Genomic DNA, 26,657 nt, shown 5'->3' on the forward strand with positions numbered 1-26,657 from the left:
ATTTGTGAGGTTGACCTGTGTCCATTCCAGCATCAACTCCTTTGCCAGTATGGATTTCCCATTGTCCACAGGACTGTGCCATGTGTAGAAATGGTCCTGCAAGCATTTTAGGATTATAGAAAATGGGATCAGTGTCTCATATCTCTGGGACAATATGGATGTTTTCACCAGCTCCAGGTCAAAAGTTGCTTTTAAGCCGCTAAGTTTTTGGTGTTTTGTGACAGCAGCCATAGAAAATTAATGCAAGCAATAGCAAATATTTGGTAATTAACCAACATACTTCTAAGTAACCCTTGCATCAAAGAAGAGCTGCTAAGGAAAATTAGGAAATTTATTGAACTGAATGAAAATGAAAATACAACATATCACAATTGATGGGATGCAGCTAGAGCAGTTCTTAGAAGGAAATTTTAGCTTTAAATGCTTATGATTAGGGAAAAAAAGATCTGAAGTCAATACCCTAAGCTTTTACTTTAAGAAGCTAGAAAAGAAAAGAAAAAGGAAGCTAGAAAAAGAAAATAATATTAAACCCAAAGAAAATAATAATGAAGAGCAGAGTAGAAATCAATGAAATAGAAACAGAAAAAGAATAGAGAAAATCAATGAAGCCAACTTTGAATAGATCAGCAAACTTGATAAGCCTTTATCTAGACTGACTGTAGTAAAGATCCAACAGAAACTACTTAGTAATTTGAACAGAAGTTTAATATAAAGAGTTATTAACTATAACAGGAGATTGAACTAGGGATGGTGGTGAGGATTGACTAGTAAGAAGTAAACAGAACTCTAAAAAATACAGGTATTTCAGATTTAAAGAATATCCACTAATCCCTAGAACTGAAATAAAGTCCCCAAAGAAGAAATAGGTCTGGTAGACAACCCTTTCAGGCTGAAATCCAGGCCTCACTGGGGGGAGTGAAGTCATGTTTTATTGAATAGAACAGAATTTGGCTGTGGCTGCACATCAAACCTCAGAGAATCTGTGAAGTTGACTTCTGGAACATTGCAGGTAAACCATTCACAGAGAGATGCCAAGCCAGTGGCATTTCACCTACTTGGGGGTGGGGCGGGGTACCAAGAAAACTGCCCACAGGGAGGTGCCATATACTACAGGCCACTGGAAACTACTAGAATTGGGTGTTGCAGAAGCCATGTGCTACTAGAAATGTGTTCTACAGGAAACGATGTGAGCTGCTGGAGCCAGGCATTAAGTTGCATAAGCCTTGTCTGCAGAGTCCTTATCTTCTGCAGGAGTCTGCCTAAAACCAGGGAGAGAAACCTTTTCCTCCTTCAGTGATCCTCTGTACTCACTTAAACTTAACATGGTGCCATCTGGCAAAGAAGAAATATTTACAGGGTGCAACTCCATCATTGCAGAGCAGGCAGTTATATTGAGTTGAAAGACAATTAATTGATAACTGGCCTGCTGATTAAGGGGGGAAAAAAGCAAAGACACGAGTTAGCAAAATCAGGAATGAATGTAAGATCACTACAAACTCTATAATTAAAAGGACCATAAAAGAATATTATGAACAACTTTATACAACTTAGATGGAAAAGACAAATTCTTAGAAAGATACAAATTAGCAGAACTGACTCAAGAAAAAATAGAAGATCAGAATTGACCTTTAAAAAGTACAGAAGGAAATTAGTAATTTAAAATCTTACCAAATAAAAAGTCCAGTTCTGAGGCACCTCAGTGGCTCAGTCGGTTAAGTGTCTGACTCTTGATTTTGACTCAGGATATGACCTCACAATTCGTGGGATCAAACCCTGCTGTCAGTACGGACCCTACTTGGAATTCTCTCTCTCCTGCTCTCTCTGCCCTTCCCCTGCTTGCATGTACTCTCTTTCTCTAAAAGTAAATAAATAAATATTAAAAAGTACTTTTTAAAAGAAGAAGTCCAGTTCTAGATACCCTCACTGATGAATTCTATTAATATTTAAGGAAGAAAAAATGCTGATCCTTCAGAATCTCTTTCTGAAAATAGTAGATCCAGAGAAACTTTCTAACTGATTTGATTATAAAGTAGCATTATCCAGATAACAAAGCAAGCCAAAGACATTAAAAGAAAGGCAACTATAGACCAATATTCAACATGAACACAGATGTAATATCCTAAATGCAATATTAGCAAACCAATCCAGCAAAGTATAAAAATATTAAAAGGGTTGTGCTCACCATGTTCAACTGAGATTTATTCCTAGAATGCAAGTTGAGTTTAATAGCAGAAAATTGATTTATTTAATACACTGTATTAGTGGAATAAAAGCTTTATGATCATCTCAATAGACAGGGGGAAAAAAGCATTTTACAAAATCCAACTCCTATTCTCAATAAGAACTCTCACCAAACTAGGTAGAAGGAAATTATTTCAAAGTAACAAGGGATAATAAAACCTGTAACTAACATCTTACTTTGTGGTAAAAGACTGAATGTTTTTCCCTGAAGATTGAGAAAAAAGAAAGGATTTCTGCTTTTATCACTCTGTTTGAACATTATAGTGGAGATTTTAATCATTGCAATAAGGCAAGAAAAAGAAATTGAAGTCATAACAATTGGAAATAGAGAAGTAGTGCTACCTTTATTGGCAATTGACATCTTTGACCTCCTTTTTAGAAAATCATAAGAAATCTACAAAAAAATTTTTAAAACCTAAAAGCAAGTGAACAACATTATAGGTTATAAATCAGTATACCAAAATCAATTGTATTGCCATATAGTATCCATGAACACTCTAAAATAAAATCAAGCAAACAATTCTATTCACAGTATCATCCAAAAGAATAAAATATTTAGGAATAGATTTTAAAAAAGAAATGCAAGACCTGTATACTGAAAACTACAAAAGTTCCTGAGAGGAATTAAAGAAGTTTAAAATAAATGAAGAAATGTATCATGTTCATGGATTGGACCACTCATAATTGCTAAGATGGCAGTTCTTCCCAAAATTTATACATGAATGCAAAGAATTTAGAAAAACCAAAACAATTTTGAAAGAACAAAGTTGAAATTTTTGTACTACCTGATTTCAAAACTTCCTTAAGGTAAAGGTAGAGTATTTCAGACAGTGTGGTATTAGCATAAAGATAGACTTACAGATCAGTGGGACAGAATTGTGAATCCAGAAATAAACTTCATTTTATGGTGAATTGATTTTTCCACAAAGGTCTCAAGACAATTCAATGGGGATATCTAATCGTTCCATCAAATGGTGCTAGGACAATTAGATATCCACATAGAGGAGGGGAAAAAAACCCTAGACAACTACCTCACACCACCCATAAAAATTAACCAAAATACGTTATAAATCTAAATATTAGAACCAAAACTATAGAATTTCTAAAAGAAAACATAGGATAAACTATTTGACCTTATTAGACAAAGATTCTTTAGCTATGACATCAGAAGCATGGTCCATAAAATTTAAAAAAATGATAAATTGGACTTAGGCAAAATAAAAAATGCATGGTCTTCAAAGGACACCGTTAAGAAAATGAAAAGGTCAGCTATAGATTAGGAGAAAATATTTGCAAATCACATTTTTTTTTCCTTTTTTAAATTTAAATTTTAGTTGCAAATCACATTTCTGATAAAGGACTTGCATCCATAATCTGTAAGGAATCCTTACAACTCAGACAACTCAATTTAAAATGGTCAATAAATTTGACTAGACATTCACTAAAGAACATATATGAATGGCAGTTAAGCTACAAAAGATGCTCAACAGCATTAGTCATTAGGAAAAAGCAAAATAATATCACAATGAGATACCAGTACACTCCAGCTAGAATTGATACATTGTAGAGGTTGACTGTAGCAAGTGTTAGTGAAGATGTGGAAAAATTGGAACCTTATGCATCACTGTTGGGAATAGAAAACAGTACAACTACTATGAAAAATATTTGGCTATTTCCTAAAAAATAAAAGATACAGTTTACAATCCAGCAATTCTCTTCTTAAGGGTCTGTCCAAGAGAATTGGAAACATTTGACCATCCAAAGACTTGTGCACAAATACTCAGAGCAGCATTATTCATCATTCAGAATAAGGAAAGATGTCTTAAATAAAAAACAAAATGTAGTAGTCATGAAGAAAATATTGATAAGGTCGACTATCAAAGTAAGAATTTCTGTGTAGCAAAAGATTAAATGGGCAAGAGTGGAAATGATATTTGTAAAACATGCGACCATCAAAAGGCTCAAATTCAAAAAATATGCAGAACCCCTACAAATCAATTAGAAAAAGACAGCTCACAGCTTTTTCTGCCCACTGGTCCTGTCCCTGTGCTTTAATAAAAATCACCTTTCTGCACCAAAGACGTCTTCAAGAATTCTTTCTTGGCCGTCAGCTCTGAACCCTGTCATTTCAAAACCTCATCAACATTAGTAGAATTTTCTTGGGGTGCCTGAGTGGCTCAATAAGTTAAGTGTCAGACTCTTTGATTTTGGCTCAGGTTGTGATCTCACAGTTCTTGAGATCCAATCCTGCATTGAGCTCTGCTCTGAGTGTGGAGCCTGCTTAAGATATTCTCTCTCTCTCTCTCTCTCTCTCTCTCTCTCTCTCTCTCTCTCTTTCTCTCTCCCCCCTTCCCCTCCCCCTCCTCTGACCCTCTCCCTCTGGCCCTCTCCCCAACTTGTGCTCTCTCTCTCTCTCTCTCTCTCTCTCTCTCTCTCTCTCTCTCAAATAAACAGGGGCACCTGGGTGGCACAGTCAATTAAACATCCGACTTCAGCTGATGTCATGATCTCACAGTTTGTGGTTTTGAGCCCCACATCAGGCTCTCTGCTATCAGTACAGAGCCTACTTCAGTCCTCCTCTCCCTCTGCCCCTCACCCTCCCCCTTGCACTCTCTCTCTTCTTCTCAAAAATAAATAAACATTAAAAAAAAAAGAAAGAAAAAGACAGCCCAATAGAAAAATTAGCAAAGATATGAAAGGCATCTTACAAAAGGGAATTTCAAATGTTCAGTAAAAAATATTATGACAAGGTCACATTACAAGAGAGCATGTGGGATGAGAGATATTGTCTGAGGCTATTTTTGGGAAATACAATCTGCCACCCCAATTGCATTGCTTTTTCTTGGCTTGGTCATTTTCTCCAGCCCCTACAAAAGGACCAGCTTTCTTTCTAGTTTCCTTCCTTCCATTCTCCCTTCTTTCCCTTTTTTTTTTTCTTTTTTCTTTTCTTTTCTTTTTTCTAGAAGTGAACTCCTTATTTGGCAAACTTCTGAATAAGTGAATCTTTGAAAAGGAGGGTTTGCTCTTGCACTGTTGGTGGGAATGCAAACTGGTGTAGCCACTCTGGAAAATAGTGTGGAGGTTCCTCAAAAAATTAAAAATAGAACTACCCTATGACCCAGCAATAGCACTGCTAGGAATTTACCCAAGGGTACAAGACTGCTGATGCATAGGGGCACTTGTACCCCAGTGTTCATAGCAGCACTCTCAACAATAGCCAAATTATGGAAAGAGCCTAAATGTCCATCAACTGACGAATGGATAAAGAAATTGTGGTTTATATACACAATGGAGTACTACGTGGCAATGAGAAAGAACGAAATATGGCCCTTTGTAGCAACGTGGATGAACTGGATAGTGTGATGCTAAGTGAAATAAGCCATACAGAGAAACACAGATACCATATGTGTTCACTCTTATGTGGATCCTGAGAAACTTAACAGAAACCCATGGGGGAGGGGAAGGGAAAAAAAAAAGAGGTTAGAGTGGGAGAGAGCCAAAGCATAAGAGAGTCTTAAAAACTGAGAACACACTGAGGGTTGATGGGGGGTGGGAGGGAGGGGAGGTGATGGGCATTGAAAAGGGCATCTTTTGGGATGAGCACTGGGTGTTGTATGGAAACCAATTTGACAATAAATTTCATATAATAAAAAAAAAAAAGAAAAGGAGGGTTTTATTCTCAGTAAATGAAGCCAAAATCTAGGTACTCAGAACTAGTGGCCAGATAATGGATTGAAGATGAAGGTACTGGGTTTAGATAGGGTGCTTGGAAATAGTTCTGTAATTCTAGCCTTTTCTGTAACAGATAAAGAATCCTGTGAACAAGCTTCTGAAGCCAGTGAAGCACAGACTACAGATAGTGATGACATAGTGACACCAGTATCTCAGAAATGTCCTAAGGCGGTAAGTACTCTGGGGTAATCATCCTCGTGTGAGTGTGAGCTAAGCTTATAAACAACGACATTGTGCTTAATGGCCACATATGTGAAGTTATCCCATTTTTAATGAACTTGATGGGAAAATCAAGTTGTTTAGTTAAATTTGCATTGCGAAGGAGTGGAAGTTTCTTGAGACAGCCTCTGCTGAAAGGATCACTTTCTTGATTTGGTATAAATGGGGATTTTTTTTCAATACTTCTCTCCTTTGTCTGGATCCCCTGCCTGTCTCCTTCATTGTGCGCTGATTCATCTCCAGCCTGAGTAATGCCCATTTCCGAAGTCCACCTAAGGAGAGCAGATGTACTTCGGGAGGTGGAAGCTAGAAAAGAAGAAAGGGTTCTTTGTGGGAAAGCCCAGAGAGATTCCATTTCTGAAGTTTTTGACCCAAGTTTTAAAACCTGTAGATGCAATTCTTTTTTTTTTTCCAACGTTTATTTATTTTTGAGAGAGAAACAGCATGAACGGGGGAGGGGCAGAGCGAGAAGGAGACACAGAATCTGAAGCAGTCTCCAGGCTCTGAGCTGTCAGCACAGATCCCGGCATGGGGCTTGAACTCACAAACCATGAGGTCATGACCTGAGCTGAAGTTGGATGCTTAACCAACTGAGCCACCCAGGCACCCCTGTAACTACAATTCTTTATTGAATATTTCAGCCTCGGATCACTTGTGGGACTAATTGGGGATATACACATACAAATATATGAGTAAATATTCATGGGTATATTCAACCATTATTGTATTAGAATCTTGTGTGGTTATAAATGAGGTAGGAAACAATCACTCTCTTGAGCCATTGGAATGCTCCCTGACACATGTGTGGTCACTTAATAAATATGTGTTGAATGAGTGACTGAATGAAAGATTGAAATCTGATTGAGGATTATGAACTTCATTAGAAACAATATAAGTATAGTGTGACCTAAAATCAAGTGGTTAGATTATGTGATAGAAACTCCAAGGTTTGTGGGACACTTGGGTGGCCCAGTGGGCTAAGTGTCTGAATCTTGGTTTCGGCTCAGGTCATGATCTCATGGTTCGCTTTGGATTCTCTCTCTCCCTCTCTCTCTGCCCCACCCTGACTTGTGTGCACATGCTCTCTCTCTAAATAAATAAATAAACTTAAAAAAAACCTCTAAGGTTTGGAAGAATTCAGAAAAGGGAAATCACTGCTGCTTTTGTAGAGGTCGGAAAACTCTTCCTTGAGAGTCAGAACTTGTACCGATGGTTTGCAGGCAACTAAAAGATATTGGTGTGGAGAGAAACAACTCAAAATCAGTAGACTTAAACAGTTGAGAAAGAAAATTTTAAGTATTTTCTTCTGAAGCTGTATCTGCCATATCTTTAACCATCACACAATCATATCTTGAGAAATACTTGTAAGATCAGACCAGGGAATGTTGCAACTGGACAGTGACTCCTTAGAGATCATAAAGGTGAAGAAGATGAATGTGTCCAGTACAGAGAGCTGGTTAGCAGAAGAGGTGATCTCCAGTCAAAGTTTCTAAATTAAGCCACCTCTCAGATCAACCTTAAAAACTGGTCAGCAAGTTTTTTGAACTACATGTCAGACATAGTACATTTAAAGTATTATTCAAGGGGCACATGGGTGGCTCAGTCAGTTAAGCATCTGACTCTTGGTTTCAACTCAGATCATTGTCTCATGGTTCGTGATTTCTAGCCCCATGTCAGGCTCTGTGTTGACAGTGCAGAGCCTGCTCAGGATTCTCTCCACCCCCTCTCTCTTCCCCTCCCCACTTCTCTCTCTCTCTCAAAATAAATAGACTTAAAAAAATAAAAAATGAAATATTATTCAAAATTAAAGGCTCCTAAGTAAGATCTTATTAGAAAATCTTTGTGCACCCAAAAATGATTTGACAAGCTAAATATGAAAACTGAGCTTACTTAGCAAAAACTTAGTGTTATCATCAAGTTAAATTTATAACACAGGCACATATAGTTGACCTTTGAATGATGTGGGGGTTAAGGACTCAACCCTCTGTGCAGTTGAGAATCCACGTACAACTTTTCACTGCCCCAAAACTTAACTACTAACAGCCTACTGTTGGCCAGAAGGCTTACCCATAACAAATAGTTGATCAACACATATTTTGTATGTCATATGTATTCTTATGATAAAGTAAGCTAGAGAAAAGAAAATGTCATTAAGGGGGGCACCTGTGTGGCTCAGTTGGTTAAGCTTCTGACTCTAGGTTTTGGCTCAGGCCATGATCTTACTGTTGGTGGGATAAACCCCCGAGGCTGGCCAGTATGTAGCCTGCTTGGGATTCTCTCTACCACCACCCCCCCTTCTCTTTGCCTCTCGCCCACTTGCACTCTCTCTCTCTAAATAAATAAATAAACTTAAAAAAAATCATAAGGAAGGGGTACTTGGGTGGCTCAGTCTGTTAAGCATTCAGCTCATGTCATGATCTCATGGCTAATGAGTTCAAGTCATGCATGGGGCACTGTGCTGTCAGTGCAGAGCCTGCTTCAGATCCTCTGTGCCCCTCTCTCTCTGCCCCTTCCCCTGCCTGTGCAAGTGCTCTTGTGTGCTCTCTTTCTCTCAAAAACAAATCAACATTAAAAAAAAAGAAAAAATCATAAGAGAAAGTAAGGTTATAGTACTGCACTGTATTTATTGAAAAACATCCACATATAAGAGGACCCACATCATTCAAACCTCTATTGCTTAAGGGTTGACTGTACAGAATCATTATTGTATTTCAGAATAGCTGGGCATAAAAGATCAAAGAGGTTGAATGACCAGAGATAATATTTGAGCTCTGTCACTTCTGTTTGGACTCAGCCAGGATAATGGAAGAAGCAAGAGAGTGTAGTGTTAAAAGCATGAAGATTTGATTCAGGCAAAAGTGGTCTAGATCCTGGCTCTGCTAACTTTGGAGGGGTTATTTAGCTTCTATTGGGCTTTCCTTATCTGGTAATATTAAGTATGCTTACCTTCTAGTGATGTGGCAAGATTTAAATAAGGTAATGTGTGATAAGGGCTTAATACAGTGCCCAAGACAAATTAAGTACTAAATGACAATGATGGTGATATTGATGATGGTAATAGTCTATCCTCTTTGAAATATGCTAGTTCTCAAGGTCATGCTTCTGTGATCTGGTAGTGCCCCTCCCCCCCCCAGCACAAAAAGAACTAGACCGTAAAGGGAGGGGATTGAAGCAGAGGGGTGTCATTTCCTTTCTGGCTCCCAGGTCAATTGAGTAGGTTGAACAATACAACTCAAAGAAGACCCTTCCAAGATGTCTTTCCCTTATACTGCTAAAAAGTGAAATGGTTACAATACTAAAGGATCTTTGCCTCTCCTTGAGTCCAGGATTAGGACAGTTCCTGTGTTCATAGGAGGTATGCAGGGCTGTTTCCCACGAGGCCCTGTCTGTTAATCAACACAGGGTTCCTAAAGGCCCTCTATACTTACCTTCTCTCTAAGAATCCCCAGGAAATGATCACAGCCCAAACCACATTCCTGGTCCCAGGAATCAATCTTCCACTATGAGTAGACCACAGAAAACATTTCCATCTCCTTCTTAGTAGCTACTAACTAGAGGAGAACAATTATTTCCATTTGCTCTATGGCCTTAGGTTATGGTCTTTTATTTGCCATAGTGTGGATCAAGAATCTCGAAGTTTATTCTCTTTTGTTATACTCTTTTTTTAAAAATGTTTATTTATTTACTTTTGAGAGAGAGAGAGAGCACACTCATATGAGCAGGGGAGGGACAGAGAGAGAGGGAGGCAGAGAGTCCCAAGCAAGCTCTGTGCTGTCAGCGCAGAGCCCGACATGGGACTCAAACCCACAAACTGTGAGATCATGACCTGAGCTGAAACCAAGAGTTGGATGCTTAACTGAGTGAGTCACTGAGGCATCCCTTTTTTTTGCTTTCTTATGAATGACATTAAACATTATTTTTCTTTCTTTAAACTTATTTTTAGATAATTAAAGATTTGTAAACAGTTGCCAAAAAAGGTACAGGGAGGTGCCATGAATCATTCACACAGGTTTTTGCATTTTTTTTCTTTTTTGTTACACAGTATTCAGAAATGTGCCATCAGCAACATTTTGGGAGTCCATCTATGTTGATATGTTCAGCTTTTTCTAGTTCTCTTCTCTTAACTGCTGATCAGTTTTAGTTAAGATAATACATGACCTTTTATTTAGACAGATCTCAGTGGGCAACACTGATAAACTTGATATTCATTAATTCACTAAAGCCGCACAACAGCCCTTTGGGTTGTTTCCTCCTTCAACAAATCATTATGGAGTACCTGTCGTAGTACTTGGCAGGCTGTATGGACACAAAAAGGTGAATAAGACAGACTTGGTCTCTTCCCTCTTAAATCTTACATTCTATTGAGGGAAAACATATATAAATCAGTGAGCAACTAAGTAAGACACTTGTTGATTCTAAATACTATGAAGAAAATAAGTTGAGTAATAGTAATGGGAGAGGTTGAGTTAGGCATGTGTAAGGAAAGACTTCTCTGAGAAGGGGACATTTAAATTTTTTTATGTTTATTTATGTATTTTGAGACAGGGAGGGAGGGAGGGGTAGGGGCAGACAGAGAGAAAGAGAGAGAGAATCCTAAGTAGCCTACTTGCTGTCAGTGCAGAGCTTGATGCCTGGCTCGATCTCACCATCTGTGAGATCATGACGGGATCCGAAATCAAGAGTTGGACTCTTAACCAATGGAGCTATCCACGTGCCTCTGAAGAGGGGACATTTAAACTGAAATTTGAAGATAGAGAAGGGAAGAGATGGAGGGAAATCATCTCAGGAAGAGGAACTGGCAAATGTAAAGACCCTGATGTAGAACAGTCTGGTTTATCTGAAGTGCTGGAAATCAAGAGGTTATATGTCAGTAAAACTGGGGGCAAAAAAGAAAAGGAAGAGGAGGAGGAGGAGGAGAAAGAAAAGGAAGGTATGAAAGAAAATTCCTCTAGCCATACTTTAAATTTTTTTTAATGTTTATTTATTTTTTGAGAGAGAGAGAGAGTGTGTGTGAGCGGGGGAGGAGCAGAGAGAGAGAGGGAGACACAGAATCCGAAGCAGGCTCCAGGCTCCAATACCGGGCTCGAACCCACAAGCTGTGAGATCGTGACCCAAGCCGAAGTCAGACGTTTAACTGACTGAGCCACCCAGGCACCCCCTCTAGCCAAACTTCTACATGAGCCTCGAAAGGAACAAATGTTTGATGACCATACCTTGTCACTTGAATTTTTGTACAACCAGGTAATTAAAAGAGGGAAAAGAGAGGAAAAAAACTAACGTCACAGCGAACGTCTCTGTTCACATGTATCTTTGTGTATTTGGCAGATGTTTTTGTGGGATAGATTCCTGGAAGCGAAACTGCTGGTTTTAAAAGGAATGTGGACTTGAACTTTGGATGGATATCACTAAATTATCAGCCCCCAAATTATACCACTGTCACCCTATGGTCACCTTTTCTCACAGTGTTACCAACACTTCTCAGCTTTCTCAGTTCCTGACTTTAATGGAATGAGAGTGTTTGTAAGGGAAGGAATCAAAAGTAATTTTGAAAAATTAAGATCCAGGTAGTGTGATGAAGTAACAAAACAAATTAAGAGTATGCTAGATGCTGGGACTACAGGGGTTGGTGAGGCAGACGTGTGTGGTCCTAGAACTTAGGTAGCTTAAAGTCTGTGAGGTGCTATCCCCAGAATTGTAATGTGATACAAATGTAACTTAAAATTTTCTAGTGTCCATATGAAAAGTGTGAAAAGAAACAAGTAAAATTAATAATATATTTTAGGGACGCCTGGGTGGCTCACTTGGTTGATCCTCCGACTTTGGCTCCGGTCATGCTCTCACGGTTCATGAGTTCAACCCCCACATCGGGTTCACTGCTCTCAGGGCAGAGCCTTCTTGTCCTCTGTCCTTCTTGCTCTCTGCCCTTTCCCTGCTTGTGCACTCTCTCTCAAAAATAAATAAATAAATAAATAAATAAATAAATAAATAAATAAATAAATAAATAAATTAAAAAAACACTTAAAATAATTTAATAAAAAAAGAATACATTATCTTTAACCTAATATATCTAGCTCAGGTCACAATCTCAGGTTGTGAGTTCGAGCCCCATGCTGGGCTCTGTGCTGAAAGCTCAGAGCCTGGAGCCTGCTTCAGATTCTGTGTCTCCCTGCTCTCTCTGCCCCTCCCCTGCTCTGTCTCTCTCTCTCTCAAAAATAAACATACATTAAAAAAAATTAAAGCACTATCATTTCAACATGAAATTAATGCAAAACATTATTGAGACACCTTACAAAGTCTTCGAAATCCTGTGAATTTTACACTGACCACGCATCCCAATTCAGAGTAGCTATGTTTCAAGTACTCAGTAGCCACCTGTGGCTAATGGCCATTGTGTCATAGAGCAGAATTGTGACACAATATTTTCCAAATGTAAGTTGACGTCCCCAGGCAACGAAATAAAAATAGAGGGTCCCAGCAAAAACAAACAAACAAAAAACTGAGAAGGAATAAAATACAAAATAATAGTTTGCATTGCACCTATTAAGGTTAAAAATTGTTTCAGGAGACTTTTATTTCAATGATTTTTTTTTTACACACACACATATGAATATGGATAGGCTGAGTTTTACAGTTTGAAAGCCACTGGTCTGGTGGTTGTTCATGTTTAACTATGAGGAAAAATGTTCATCCTGTTAGGCGTGGGAGGCTTTTTTTTTGGTAAGATGTTGCTGGGGATTCGGGTACTTATATGACTATGAACACCTATTTCTTTTTTTTTTTTTCCCCAGATCTCAGTGTTTCCTAAAGTGTGTTCTTTGGAAAATTAAACCCAACCGTATCCAGGGAAAAACAAAAATCAATTGTGTAGTCAAATACGTTTGGAAAAAACTATCTTTGTATCATCCTCTAAAAGTGTCCAGAAACATCTTAGCATATTAAAGGCCATAGGTCAAGTTAAAGAATGCTGATAAGTTTGTTAATCTTGATTTTCCAAAATTTATTTTCTCACAGAACCATTCATTTATAAAATACCTATTCCTCAGACACACCTTTGAGAAGTTCTGCTTCATTATTTTTAAAGAAGTTTAACATTGATACAATTTTATTTTTTAAGTGTTTATTTTGAAAGAGAGGGAGAGAGTGTGGGTGCCCATTAGTGTGAGTACGAGGAGGGGAGGGGCAGAGAGAGAAGGAGAGAGAGAATCCCAAGCAGTCTCTATGCTGTCAGCATGGAGCCTGATTTGGGGCTCGATCCCATGAACTGTGAGATCACTAGCTGAGCCGAAATCAAGAGTTGGGCATTTAACTAGCTGAGCCAACCAGATGCCCCAAGTTCTGCTTCATTTTTATTGAAACTGTAGGACATAGGGTTCTCAGCTTAACAATAATGTCAACAGTGGCATGGGAGAACTTTCTAGGGTGATGGTTCTGTATCTTGAATATGTTGATTACACACTTGTATATACGTATCAAAACTGTACACTTGGGGCATCTGGGTGACACAGTCAGTTAAGCATCTGATTCTAGATCTCAGCTTAGGTCATGATCTCAAAGTTTGTGAGTTCAGGCCCTACATCGGGCTCTGCACTGATGTTGTAGAGCCTGCTTGGGATTCTGTCTCTTTCTCTCTAACCCTTCCCTACTTGTGTGCTTTCTCTCTCTCTCTCTCTCTCTCTCTCTCTCTCTCTCTCTCTCTCTCTCTCTCAAAATAAATAAACTTAAAAAAATTTTTTTAAACAGTACACTTTAGGTTTTATATTTTACTGTGTGTAAATTAAAATTATATGTAAATGTATAAAAGTGAAACAGATTGCCAGGAGCCACCCTAGACGGTGGTATGTAAGAGTGGCTTTTATGCTTTTTTTCATATTTGATTTATTTTTTAAATTTACATCCAAGTTAGTTAGCATATAGTGCAACAATGATTTCAGGAGTAGCTTCCTTAATGCCCCTTACCCATTTAGCCCATCCCCCCCCCACAACCCCTCCCATAACCCTCAGTTGGTTCTCCATATTTATGAGTCTCTTCTGTTTTGTCCCCCTCCCTGTTTTTATATTATTGTTGCTTCCCTTCCCTTGTGTTCATCTGTTCTGTATCTTAAAGGCTTTTATGCTGTTTTAATTACAGACACTGTAAGAAACACATTTCTACTTTGTGCCCAATCACATATACACAAAAGTTTTAAGAAACAAGGCTTACCTATACCACTCTCATATTTTCTGTTCTATTCCATTCCATTCTATCTTATCTTATTCTTTCCTTTAAAAAAAAATGCTAGGGGCGCTTGGATGGCTCAGTCACGTCTGACTTTTGATTTCAGCTCATGATCATGATCTCATGGTCATGATCTCATGGTTTGTGAGTTCAAGCCCTGAGTGGGGCTCCATGCTGACAGTGCAGAGCCTGCTTGAGAATACCCCTCTTTCCCTCTCTCTCTCTGCCCCTCTCCTGCTTACACTCTGTCTCTCTCTGTCTCTCAAATATGAATAAACGTTAAAAAAAAAAAACAAGGAAAGAAATATTGCCTTCTGAGCTTCTTTGGGGAAGGCCCACAAGCTGCACTTCCTTCCTAAGAGAAAAGATGAGAGTGGGGGTAGATCTTTGGACACAAGGGCACTGGCCTGGCAACCTAGAGACAGGAGAGTTCTCACAGATGACGAGGGAGAACTGTGGCTGGTCCGGGCCATCCCGGGTCAACGTCTCACTAGTGTCATGACATGACTTGCGGCCACTCCGTGGAAAGGGAGGACTTAACGTTGCCCTCGGCTTATTTCTTGAAACTAGAGAGATGTCAGCCCTGTACCTGGTGTCCCTAATGCAAAAATGGACACACGGACAATCAAAGGAGAGGACGGTGGCTGTGGCAGCAACTTTGAAGTAGGGCTGAAAGTACTGGCGTTACCGTGAGAGGTCAGGCTGGTCTGACTGCCTGTTCCGGGGCATGTATTTGGTGGGCGCAGGCATTTCTGGGTGGCAGCTTTACCGCAATTCTCAAGGGTATGTTAGATGGAATATGTCTGGGATGGAGTCTGAGAGAGTAACGTGTTAATTGGAGTGTGAATACTTGGAGCATCACTAACCTACAGGAAATACATATCTTCCTTGTCAGAGGTCAGAGAAGATGTGCATCGAAATTGTCTCCCTGGCCTTCTACCCAGAGGCCGAAGTGATGAGTGATGAGAATGTAAAACAGGTGTATGTAGAGTACAAGTTCTACGACCTCCCCTTGTCAGAGACGGAGACTCCAGTATCCCTGAGGAAACCGAGGGCAGGAGAAGAGATCCACTTCCACTTCAGCAAAGGTGAGGCAGCCCCCGTGGTTGGCCAGGAAGGGGAGTCTGAGGGGCCAGAACTACTCTGCCCTTCCAATGGGGTGCATGCAACCGTTCTCTTTCCTCTCATTTATCAAAGTGATACGTGCATATAGGCTTACTAATTTTTTTGGTTTATATTATTTAAAAAATTTTTTAAAATATTTATTTATTTTGAAGTTGGGTGGGGTGGGGGGCAGATAGAGGAGAGAGAGAATCCCAAGCAGGCTCCGTGCTGTCAGTGCAGAGCCTGACACGGGGCTTGAACTCATGAACCATGAGACCATAACTTGAGCCAAAATCAAGAGTTGGATGCTCAACTAACTGAGCCACCCAGGTACCCCTTTTTATTATGTTTTTAAATATTTATTTTGAGAGAGAGAGGGCACAAGTGAGTGAGGGGCAGAGAGAGGACAGAGAGAATCCCATGAGGCACAGAGACAGAGAGAGAGAAGCAGGGTTCAGGCTCACCAGAAGTGGGGGCTTGTGCTCATCTGAAGCAGGGCTCAAGCTCATGAACCATGAGATCATGACCTCATGAGATCATGAGCCAAAGTCAGATGCTTAATCAACTGAGCCACCCAGGCGCCCGTTTTATTACTATTTTTAATCAAGTTTTCTATTAAAATTTTTTTAATGTTTATTTTTGAGAGAGACAGAGCACAAGAGCGGAGGGGCAGAGAGAGGGAGAGGGAGACACAGAATCCGAAGCAGGCTCCAAGCTCTGAGCTGTCAGCACAGAGCCCGACGCAGGGCTCGAACCCATGAACCTTGAGATCATGACCCGAGCTGAAGTCGGACGCTTAACTGACTGAGCCACCCAGGTGCCCCTTAAGTTTTCTATTTTAATTCCAGTATAGTTAACATACAGTGTTATATTAGTTTTAGGTGTACAGCACAGTGATTCAACAATTGTATACATTACTCTCAGTGCTCATCGGATGGGTGTACTCTTAATCCCCTTCACTTGTTTCACTCATCCCCCCCCCCAACCCCGCACCTCCCCTCAGGTAACCATCAGTTTGTTCTTTATACTTAAGAGTCTGATTTTTTGGTTTGTCTCTGTTTTTTCCTTTGTTTTGCTTCTTAAATTCCACACATAAGTGAAATCACATGGTATTTGTATTTCTCTGACTGACATATCTGGCTTAGCATAATACTCTCTAGATCCATTCACAGTGGCTGCACCAGTTTGCATTCCCACGAACAGTGCACAAGGATTCCTTTTTCTCCACATCCTTGCCACCACTTGTTGTTTCTTGTGTTTTTGATTTTAGCCACTCTGAAAGGTATGAGGTGATATCTCACTGTGGTTCTTTTTTTAATGTTTGTTTATTTTTGAGAGAGAGGGAGAGAGAGCACGTGTGCTCGAGTGGAAGAGGGGCAGAGAGAGAAAGACAGAGGATCTGAAGCAGGCTCCATGGTGAAAGCAGAGAGCCCGACGTGGGGCTCGAACTCACAGACTGTGAGATCATGACCTGAGCCAAAGCCAGACACTTTACTCACTGAGCCACCCAGGTGCCCTCTCACTGTGGCTTTCATTCGCATTGATAATGAGTGATTTTGAGCATCTTTTCATGCGTCTGTTGACAATCTATCTCTGCTCTGGAGAAATGTTTGTCCATGTCTTCACATTTTTTAATTAGATTATTTGTTTTTTGGGTGTTGAGTTGTATCAGTTCTTTATAAATTTCAGATACTAACCCTCTACCGGATATGTCATTTGCAAATGTTTTCTCCCATTCGGTAGGTTGCCTTTTAGTTTTGTGGATTATTTCCTTTGCTGTGCAGAGACTTTTTATTTTGATGTATTTCCAATAGCTAATTTTTAATTTTATTTCACTCGCCTTAAGAGACTCGATCTAGAAAAATGTCACTATGGCCAATATCAGAGAAATTACTGCCTGTGCTCTCTTCTAGGATATTTAGTTTCAGGTCTCACATTTAGGTCCTTAATCCATTTTGAATTTGTTTTTGAGTATGATATAAGAAAGTCCAGTTTCATTCTTTTGCATGTAGCTGTCCAGTTTTCCCAACACCATTTGTTGAAGAGACCGTCTTTTTTCCAATTGCATATTCTTGCCTCCTTTGTCAAAGATTAATCAACCATATAATCTTATGTTTGTTTCTGGGTTTTCTATTATGTTCCATTGATCTATATGTCTGTTTTTATGCCAGTACCATACTCATCTGATTACTATAGCTTTGTAGTATGTCTTGAAATCTAGGAGATTGTGATGCCTCCAGCTTTGTTTTTCTTTTTCAAGATCGTTATGCCTATTTGGGGTCTTTGTGGTTCCATACAAATTTTAGGGTTGTTTGTTCTACTTCTGTGAATAATGCTGTTGGTATTTTGATATGTATTGCATTAAATCTGTGGATTGCTTTGGGTAGTGCGGACATTTTAACAATATTTGTTCTTCCAGTCCATGAACATGGAATATTTTCCAATTCTTTCCATTTGTTTGTGTGGTCTTCAATTATTTTCATCAATGTTTTATAGTTTTCAGAGTATAGGTCTTTCATCTCCTTGGTTAAACTTATTCCTAAGTATTTTATTATTTTTGGTGCAATTGTAAATGGGATTGCTTTCTTAATTTCTCTTTCTCTTGCTTCATTATTAATGGATAGACATGCAACAGATTTCTGCACATTGATTTTGTTTCCTGTGACCTTACTAAATTCATTTATCAATTCTAGTAAGTTTTTTGGTGGAGTCTTTAGTGTTTTCTAGTTATATATCATGTCATCTGCAAATAGTGAAAGGTTTACTTCTTCCTTATCAATTTGGATGCTTTTGACTCCTTTTTCTTGTCTGATTGCTGTGGCTAGGACTTCCAGTACTGTGTTGAATAAATGTGGTGGGAGTGGACATCCTTGTCTTGTTTCTGGTCTTAAAGGGAAAGCTCTCAGTTTTTCACCATTGAATATGATGTTAGCTGTGGGCTTTCCACATACAGCCTTTATTATGTTGAGGAATGTTCCCTCTAAACCTATTTTGTTGAGGGGTTTTATCATGAATGGATATTGTACTTTGTCAGATGCTTTTTCTGCATCTATTAAAATGATCATATGATCTTTATCCTTTTTTTATTGATGTGATGTATCACATTGATTGATTTGCAAATATTGAACCACGCTGGTATCCTGGAAGTAAATCCCACTTGATGGTGGTGAGTGATTTTTTATATGTATTGTTGGATTTGGTTTGTCAATATTTTGTTGGGGATTTTTGCAATTATGCTTATCAGAGATATTGGCCTATAGTTCTCTTTTTTGTAATGTTTTTATCTGGTTTTGGTATCGGGGTAATGCTGGCCTTGTGGAATAAGTTTTGAAGTTTTCCTTCCTCTTCTATTTTTTGGAATAGTTTGAGAAGAATAGGTATTAACTGTTCTTTAAATGTTTGGTAGAATTCACCTGTGAAGCCATCTTGTCCTGAAATTTTATTTGTTGGGAGTTTTTTTTATTATTGTTATTGATTCAATTTCATTGCTGGTAATCGGTTGTTTCAAATTTTCAAGTTCTTCTTGAATCAGTTTTGGGAACTTAGGTTTCTAGGAATTTGTCCATTTCTTCTAGGTTGTCCAATTGGTTGGCATATAATCTTTCATAATATTCTCTTACAATCCTTTGTATTTCTGTGGTGTTGGTTATTTTTTCTCCTCTTTCATTTCTGATTTTGTTTATTTGAGTCTTTTTTTATGAGTCTGGCTAACATTTATCAATTTTGTCATCTTTTCAAAGAACCAGCTCTTGGTTTATTGATCCATTCTATTGGCTTTTTTAGTTTCTATTTCTTTAATTTCTGCTTTAATCTTTATTATTTTCTTGCTTCTACTGGTTTTGAATTTTGTTTGTTCTTCTCTTTCTAGCTCCTTTAGGTATAATGTTAGGGATTTTTTTAATGTTTATTTATTTTTGAGAAAGAGCGTGAGCAGGGTAACCACAGAGAGAGAGAGAGAGAGACACAGAATCTGAAGCAGGCTTCAGGTTCCGAGCTGTCAGCACTGAGCCTGATGTGGGGCTGGAACTCACAAACCATGAGATCATGACCTACACTGAAGTCAGACGCTCAACCGACTGAGCCACCCAGGTGCCCCAGGATGTTTTTTTTTTTTTTTTGTGGGTTTTTTTTTTGTTTTTTTGTTTTTTTGTTTGAGATTTTTCTTGTTTCTTGAGTTAGGCCTGTAGTGTTATAAACTTTGCTCTTAGAACAGCTTTTGCTGTATCCCAAAGATTTTGGACCATTGTATTTTCATTTGTCTACATGTATTTCTTTATTTCCTCTCTGATTTCTTGGTTAACCCATTCATTGTTTAGTAGCATGTTATTTAACTTCCATGTATCTGTGCTCTTTGCAGATTTTTTTCACGTGGTTGATTTCTAGTTTCATAGTATTGTGGTCAGAAAAGATGCATGGCGGGGAACCTGGGTGGCACAGTTGGTTAAGCGTCCAACTTTGGCTCAGGTCATGATCTCACTGTTCATGAATTCAAGCCCCGCATTGGGCTCTGTGCTGACAGCTCAGAGCCTGGAGCCTGCTTTGGATTTTGTGTCTCCCTCTCTCTCTGCCCCTCCCCCACTTGTGCTCTGTCTCTCTCCATCTCTCAAAGGTGAATAAACGTTAAAAAAAATTAGAAAAGATGCATGGTATGACTTTGTCTGAATTTGTTTAGACTTGTTTTGTGGCCTACAATGGAGACTGATCCATGTGCACTAGGAAAGAATGCGTATTCTGTTGTTTTAGGATAGAATGTTCTGAATGTATCTGTTAAATCCATCTGGTCCAATGTGTCATTCAAAGCCACTGTTTCTTTGTTGACTTTCTGTTGGATGATCTATCCGTTGAAATAAGTGGGGTTATGCATATGATTTTAAAATATCAAATGGGGTGCCTGCGTGACCCAGTTGGTTAAGTGGCCACCTCTTGATCTCAGCTCAGGTCTTGATCTCAGGATTGTGAGTTCAAGGCCCACTTTGAGCTCTGTGCAGGGCATGGAGCCTTCTTAAAAATCTATCATCTGGGGCGCCTGGGTGGCGCAGTTGGTTACGCGTCCGACTTCAGCCAGGTCACGATCTCGCAGTCCGTGAGTTCGAGCCCCGCGTCAGGCTCTGGGCTGATGGCTCAGAGCCTGGAGCCTGTTTCTGATTCTGTGTCTCCCTCTCTCTCTGCCCCTCCCCCGTTCATGCTCTGTCTCTCTCTGTCCCAAAAATAAATAAACGTTGAAAAAAAATATTAAAAAAAAAATCTATCATCTATCTAAGAGAGAAAGAGAGAGAACATGAGTTGGGGAGGGGCAAAGGGAGCAAGACTCTTAAGCAGGCTCCATGCCCAGCACCAAGCCAGGCTCCCTCTCACAGATGTGAGATCATGGCTTGAGCTGAAATCAAGAGTCAGACGCTTAATTGACTGAGCCACCCAGGCACCCCACAAATAGGCCTAGAGAGATTTTTAATTAAAATTAAACAGTTCCTTTTTCTTTTCTTTTTTTTTTTTTTTTTCCAGAGGAGAAGACAGGGAACAGTTCCTCTTTCTATCCCTTCTCCACGAACCACTCCCTATCATCCCCCATCCTCTTTGGTCCACCACACCTCTTTTCACTTTTTCTGCTATTTCTTGTTATTTAATTCCATGTTTCTTAGGAATGTTTCTACTGCAATTTCCTGACTCACCAATTTTAGGTATTATCTCCTGACTTCCTATCTTGGCACATCAAATTTCTCTCTTATACCCATGTCCCCTTCCTCCCGTATACTTGGATCATAACTTTGATTTAATCCAGTCTTAATATTATGGATATTAATTCTTGAAGAGCCAAGTAGTTTGCCATGGTTATATTTCCTTTCTTGTTTGTTATTTTGTTTGTCCCAATTTTTCATTTGCTTTATTTTCATTGTGCCTATTATTATTTTCACATCCTCCAACAGCCTTTCCAAGTTTTCAAATAATCAAACCTGTCAAACAATGTATCAGTTTTCTTTTCCTTGAAGACCTCTCTTCAGCCCACTGTTCATTCAGCTATTATGCTACTGCTGCCATTTGGAGCAGTCTCCTGGGTCCTGTTTTGTCCTCTGATTCACTTTTATAATTTCTGTAAATGTTTGTTTATTTTTGAGAGAGAGAGAGACCGAGTGTGAGTGGGAGAGGGGCAGAGAGAGACGGAGACACAGAATTGAAGCAGGTTCCAGGCTCTAAGCTGTCAGCACAGAGCCTAATGCAGGGCTCAAACTCAAGAACCGCAAGATCATAACCTGAGCCGCAGTTAGACGCTTAACCGACTGAGTCACCCAGGGACCCCACACTTTTATAATTTAATGGATCATATTTTCCAGTATCTTTTAAAGAAAGAGTACATTGGAAGGAAATATTTTGAGGACATCATGTATGAAATCTCTTTATTCTGCATGTATATTCAATTGATAATTAGACCAAGTATAGAAATCTATTTCGAAAACATTTTTATTCAGAATTTCAAAGCAATTGGTCCATAGTCTTCTAGATCCAGGCCAAGAGCCTAACCTTTGTATGAAAACTACCACTACCTGCCTATAAGACTTTAACATTTTATCTTTATCATTAGTGTTCTTAAACTTCAGAATAATGTGTATATTTTTCTTTTAATTATTCTGGTCATTCAAGAGGCTCTTTCAATCTGGAAGCTTGTGGCTTTTAGTTCTGGGAAATTTTATTGCATTTCTGTGATAATTTTGACCCCAGCATTTTCTCATTTTTCTAGTAGAGTTTTGGATCTTCCAACTTGATCCTCTAAATTTCTCATTTTCTTCCTATAATTCTACCTCTGCTTTTTCTTTCTATTCTTGGGAAATTTCTTTAATTTTTTTAAAAAATTTTATTTTTAGTAATTTCTACACCCAATGTGGGGCTCAAACTCACAACCCTAAGATCAAGAGTCTCTACCAACTGAGCCAGCTAGGTGCCCCCTCAAATTTCCTTAATTTTATCTTGCAGTCATTGAATATTTATTTTAAATTTCTGCCAGCTGTCTGTTGTTCTCTATTCCTTCTCGTCCTCCTGCTGCTGCTGCTTCTTCTTCTTCCTCTAAGTATATGCTGCCCTTATATTATATGAGGTAGAAGTTTATTTCTTGTATAAAGTGGATTCTGAGGAGCACAGTCCAGGACTGAGGATATGTGATACTCTTAGGGTCCAAACTCCTACCCTGCTTTTGATCATCCTCGTGCCTGTCTTCCATCCTTTTGGTGACCCTGACCCTCTTAATGGCCACCAGGGCAAGGAGGAATGCCTCACACTTGAGCCTGTTAAGCATGTTTCCCACAACACAATAGCCAGCACTGAATCGTGTAGCCAAACCTCACTAAAATAGAGGCTGGAAAACATAAGCTTATTTATTTGGTGCCGTAGCATTCCCATATAAAAATGAGGAGGAAGGGGAGAATGGGTGTTGAGACAGGCATCTTGAGTTGAACCTGCTACAAAACTCAAATCTCTAGGTGGCCCTAAAAAATCAATCTCCTTGGGGCGCCTGCATGCCTCAGTCAGTTAAATGTCTGACTCTTGATTTCAGCTCAGGTCATGATCTCACACTTCATGGGATTGAGCCCAGTGTCAGGCTGTGTCCTGGCAGCATGGAATCTGCTTGGGATTCTCTCTTCCTCTCTCTGCCCCTCCCCCGCTCGTGTGTGTGTGTGTGTGTGTGTGTGTGTGTGTGTGTACACGTGCGCACACACACACCCACACACATACACACTGTCTCTCTCAAAATAAATGAGCAAACATTAAAAAAAAAAATCAGTCTCTAGGATTCTCCCAGCTGTAGAGTGGTGGGAGCACATTTACCTTGGCATATGGCAGAACAGCTTTCAGTGCAAATCATAAGGCGTCCTTTATACCAGAGTTGACAAACTTTTTCTTGAAGGCCCAGCCTAAATATTTTAGGCTTTGTGAGCCAAATGGTCTCTGTCATACCTTTTCAACTCTATCATTGTGGTGGGAAAGCCTCCACAGATAATATGTAAACAAATAGGCATTGGCTGTATTCAGTAAAACTTTATTTCCCAAAACAAGTAGCTGGCCCAAGAGCCTCACCTTGCCAACTCTTTTATTTTTTAACTAAAAAAAAAAAAAAAAAAAAAAAAAAAAAAATTAATGTTTTTTTTGTTTGTTGTTTTGAGAAAGAGAAAGAGAGCAGGGGAGGGGCAGAAAGAGAGGGAGACACAGAATCTGAAGCAGGCTCCAGGCGCTGAGCTGTCAGCACAGAGCCCAACACAGGGCTTGAACTCAATGAATCACAAGATCATGACCTGAGCCAAAGTTGAACGCTTAACCAACCGAGCCACCCAGGAACCCCAGCCAACCTCTGTTTTATATCTGTTTTCCATATACCACTTAATGAAAGTCTTAGTGCCCAAATAGCAACAGTACATGATTCTTGACTTTTTTCCCCTCTTATCCTTAATACAGTGATAGACCTGGACCCACTGGAGCAAAAAGGCCGAAGGCAATTTCTGTTCGCCATGCTGAATGGACAAGATCCTGAACAAAGACAGTAAGTATCTGCTTTCCACTTTGAAAGAAGGGAGATATTATCCATTCAGGAAGTCAGGAGTTTTGTGCTGATATTGCATATTTTAATAACTCCCTTCATATTAATTTTCTCAGTGTATTTTTTATCTACTTGGGTCTAATTTAGGTTTGTGACTACCTGATAAATTTTATAATCTCATAGGTTTAATTCATTTCTCACCCATGCCAGCCCCTGAGAAGCACTATTTCTGTGGCAGCAACTACTTGAATACTAGCAGTGCCCTATGTGGAGTGGCCAAAACACTTTTTTTTTTAACTGTCCTTTTTGGTTTTATGTTTTTTTCTTTTTTTTTAATGCTTATTTATTTATTTTTAAGAGAGAGAGAGAGAACAGGCAGAGGAAAGGTAGAGAGAGAGGGGGAGACACAGAATCCGAAGCAGGCTCTAGGCTCTGAGCTGTCAGCACAGAGGCCGACGGGGGGCTTGAACTCAGGAACCGTGAGATCATGACCTGAGCCGAAGTCGGATGCTTAACCGACTGAGCCACCCAGGCGCTCCTGTTTTTTCTTTTAAAGAGAGAGAGCGAGCATGAGCAGGGAGAAGGGCAGAGGGAGAGAAAGACAGAATCTCAAGCAGGCTCCATGCTCAGCACAGAACCTGATGAGGGGCTTGATCCCACTACCCTGGTATCACGACCTGAGCTGAGATCAAGAGTCAGACGCTCAACCGGCTGAACCACCCAGGCGCCCCTGGACAAAAAACACTTCGACATTCTCAGAAAATTTGATGCATTTCTCACAAACACGGTACCATTGCTAGCTTACCAAATATTATGTCTTTACAATATTAATTTCGTATTTATATTTTAAAAATCATTACAGGATTACTTTGATGTAACTGGAGTAAATCTTAGGCCTACTACCAATTTTAGGAAGGTGTCCTTTTTATTCATATGAGATGAAGAGGCCTCCATTTAGAGGTTCCAGATGAAATGCACAGGACATACTTCTAAGAAAATTATGCATTGTTTAGCTGAAATTTGAAATTCAAATTTAAGTGGGCATCTGTTTTTGTTTTTTGTTTGTTTGTTTGTTTGTTGGCAAGACCCAGCATTGCTGCCTCCTTTTCAAGTATGTGGGTAAGAAATAATACAGGGCTGGTGTTTTAGCCCAATAAATTTGTTTAATTTGCATTTACTTTGTCTCCAGTTAGTCATAGAAAGGATTGACAAAGGAGCCACTGAAATAAACAGTGAGTCTGACTTCAGTGTCATTGTGGACTTAAACAGCAGCTTATTAGTAACTTTTGGGAATGGGAAGCATTTTGGTTGTTCCCCTTCTGCATCAGTGTTAAATTTAGCTATTTCATTTCTTTGTTCTCTCTCAGCATTCTTAGAATACTCCCTCCCTTCATTGCCTTACAGTGGTAGTCTCTTTTCTCTTTGTACTCAACTTTTCTACTCAATTTTAGATGTCAGTTGATTTTACCTTTCTTTTTGCCAGTGTCGTGCAGTGGACAGAACGTTGGCTTTGTAACCAGACAGACCTGGTTTTGAATCCTGACTCTTCCACTTACTAGCTCTCTGATGGTCGAATTTTATTTAACTTGAAGGCTCCTTTGAGGATACAATTGAAATAACATAGTTTATCTAAAGCACTTAGTATTGTGCCCTGTATGTAGTAATGCTGGTTAACATCCCTTTCCTGGGAAAATTGGGGTCCGGAGTCAGCATTATCTCTTCTGTATATCAGTAAGGGTACAGAATATCAGTAAGGATCCAGAAACATCCTCACATATGAATATTGCTTAAAGGGCTAAGAATGTATCATTTTGGTGGTGCCTGGCATGCATCTCACAACTCTTGATCTCGGTGTCATGAGTTCATGCCCCACATTGGGAGTAGAGCTTAAGAAAAAATAAAAAGAATGTGTCATTTTTGGAATTTCTTTTTGTTAGCTGAATCATGTTTAGCTGTGATTTTAAGAGCTTGAATTTTTAGCCTTAGTCTTGCCCCTTAGCACTATTAGCCATCAGTATTTGCTTTTAAAAAATTAATAGGGATACAGAATGTCCAGAATAGGCAAACCCAGAGAGATGGAAAGTGGATTTGTGGTTTCCTGGAGCTGAGGGGAGAACGGGATGCGGCTGCTTGGTGCCTCTCGGATTTCTTCTTGTGGGGATGAGCACGGCTTGGAATTAGACAGTGGTGACAGTTGGGCAACAACATGAATTTACGAGAACATACTGAATTGTACACTTCAAGGTGGTTAAAACAGCGAATTTATGCATGAATTTTATCTCAAATAATTGAATAGGTACTAGTTTCTAGAATTCAGTATCCTTCCTCACTAGGCCAAGTCAAGGTAATAATGATTGCTGTTGACCACTCACTGCTTGCGAGGCAGGGCTGTGTGCCCTCCGGAGTCCCGTTCCCAGATTTGCAATTCTTAAGGAATATGCTTTCAGTTTCACGAAATGTATTGTTTTGTAATTCTGTATTCTTTCTGTTTTCCTTTGTTCGGGCTTGATACCCAACTTTTATTTAAAAATCTAAAAACTCTTCTTCTCCTGTAATGTTGGTTTTTGCGCAAACACCTCCACTGCCCATATCAGATCTTTCATCAGAGTTGTAAACTATCTTGAA

The 26,657-nt window shown here is 39.3% G+C and overlaps 1 protein-coding gene and 1 long non-coding RNA gene across 2 annotated transcripts in view; one reads left to right on the forward strand and one right to left on the reverse strand.

The window, feature by feature from the left end:
* Positions 1–26,657, forward strand: part of RPGRIP1 (RPGR interacting protein 1) — an 89,027-nt gene that overhangs the window by 58,388 nt on the left and 3,982 nt on the right. Inside the window, exons 21-23 of the mRNA XM_019832776.3 lie at positions 6,047–6,144; positions 15,303–15,495; positions 23,951–24,035. Coding sequence (XP_019688335.3) covers positions 6,047–6,144; positions 15,303–15,495; positions 23,951–24,035 — 376 coding nt within the window. The remainder of the gene's footprint in view (positions 1–6,046; positions 6,145–15,302; positions 15,496–23,950; positions 24,036–26,657) is intronic.
* On the reverse strand, positions 6,225–12,053 carry LOC109500741. The gene is made up of 2 exons (XR_002158471.2): positions 11,994–12,053; positions 6,225–6,498 (listed from the first exon to the last, which is right to left on the reverse strand). It is a non-coding gene; the product is annotated as an uncharacterized LOC109500741 (long non-coding RNA).

This window comes from Felis catus, chromosome B3, assembly GCF_018350175.1.
Source record: "Felis catus isolate Fca126 chromosome B3, F.catus_Fca126_mat1.0, whole genome shotgun sequence".
Taxonomy (NCBI): Eukaryota; Metazoa; Chordata; class Mammalia; order Carnivora; family Felidae; genus Felis; species Felis catus.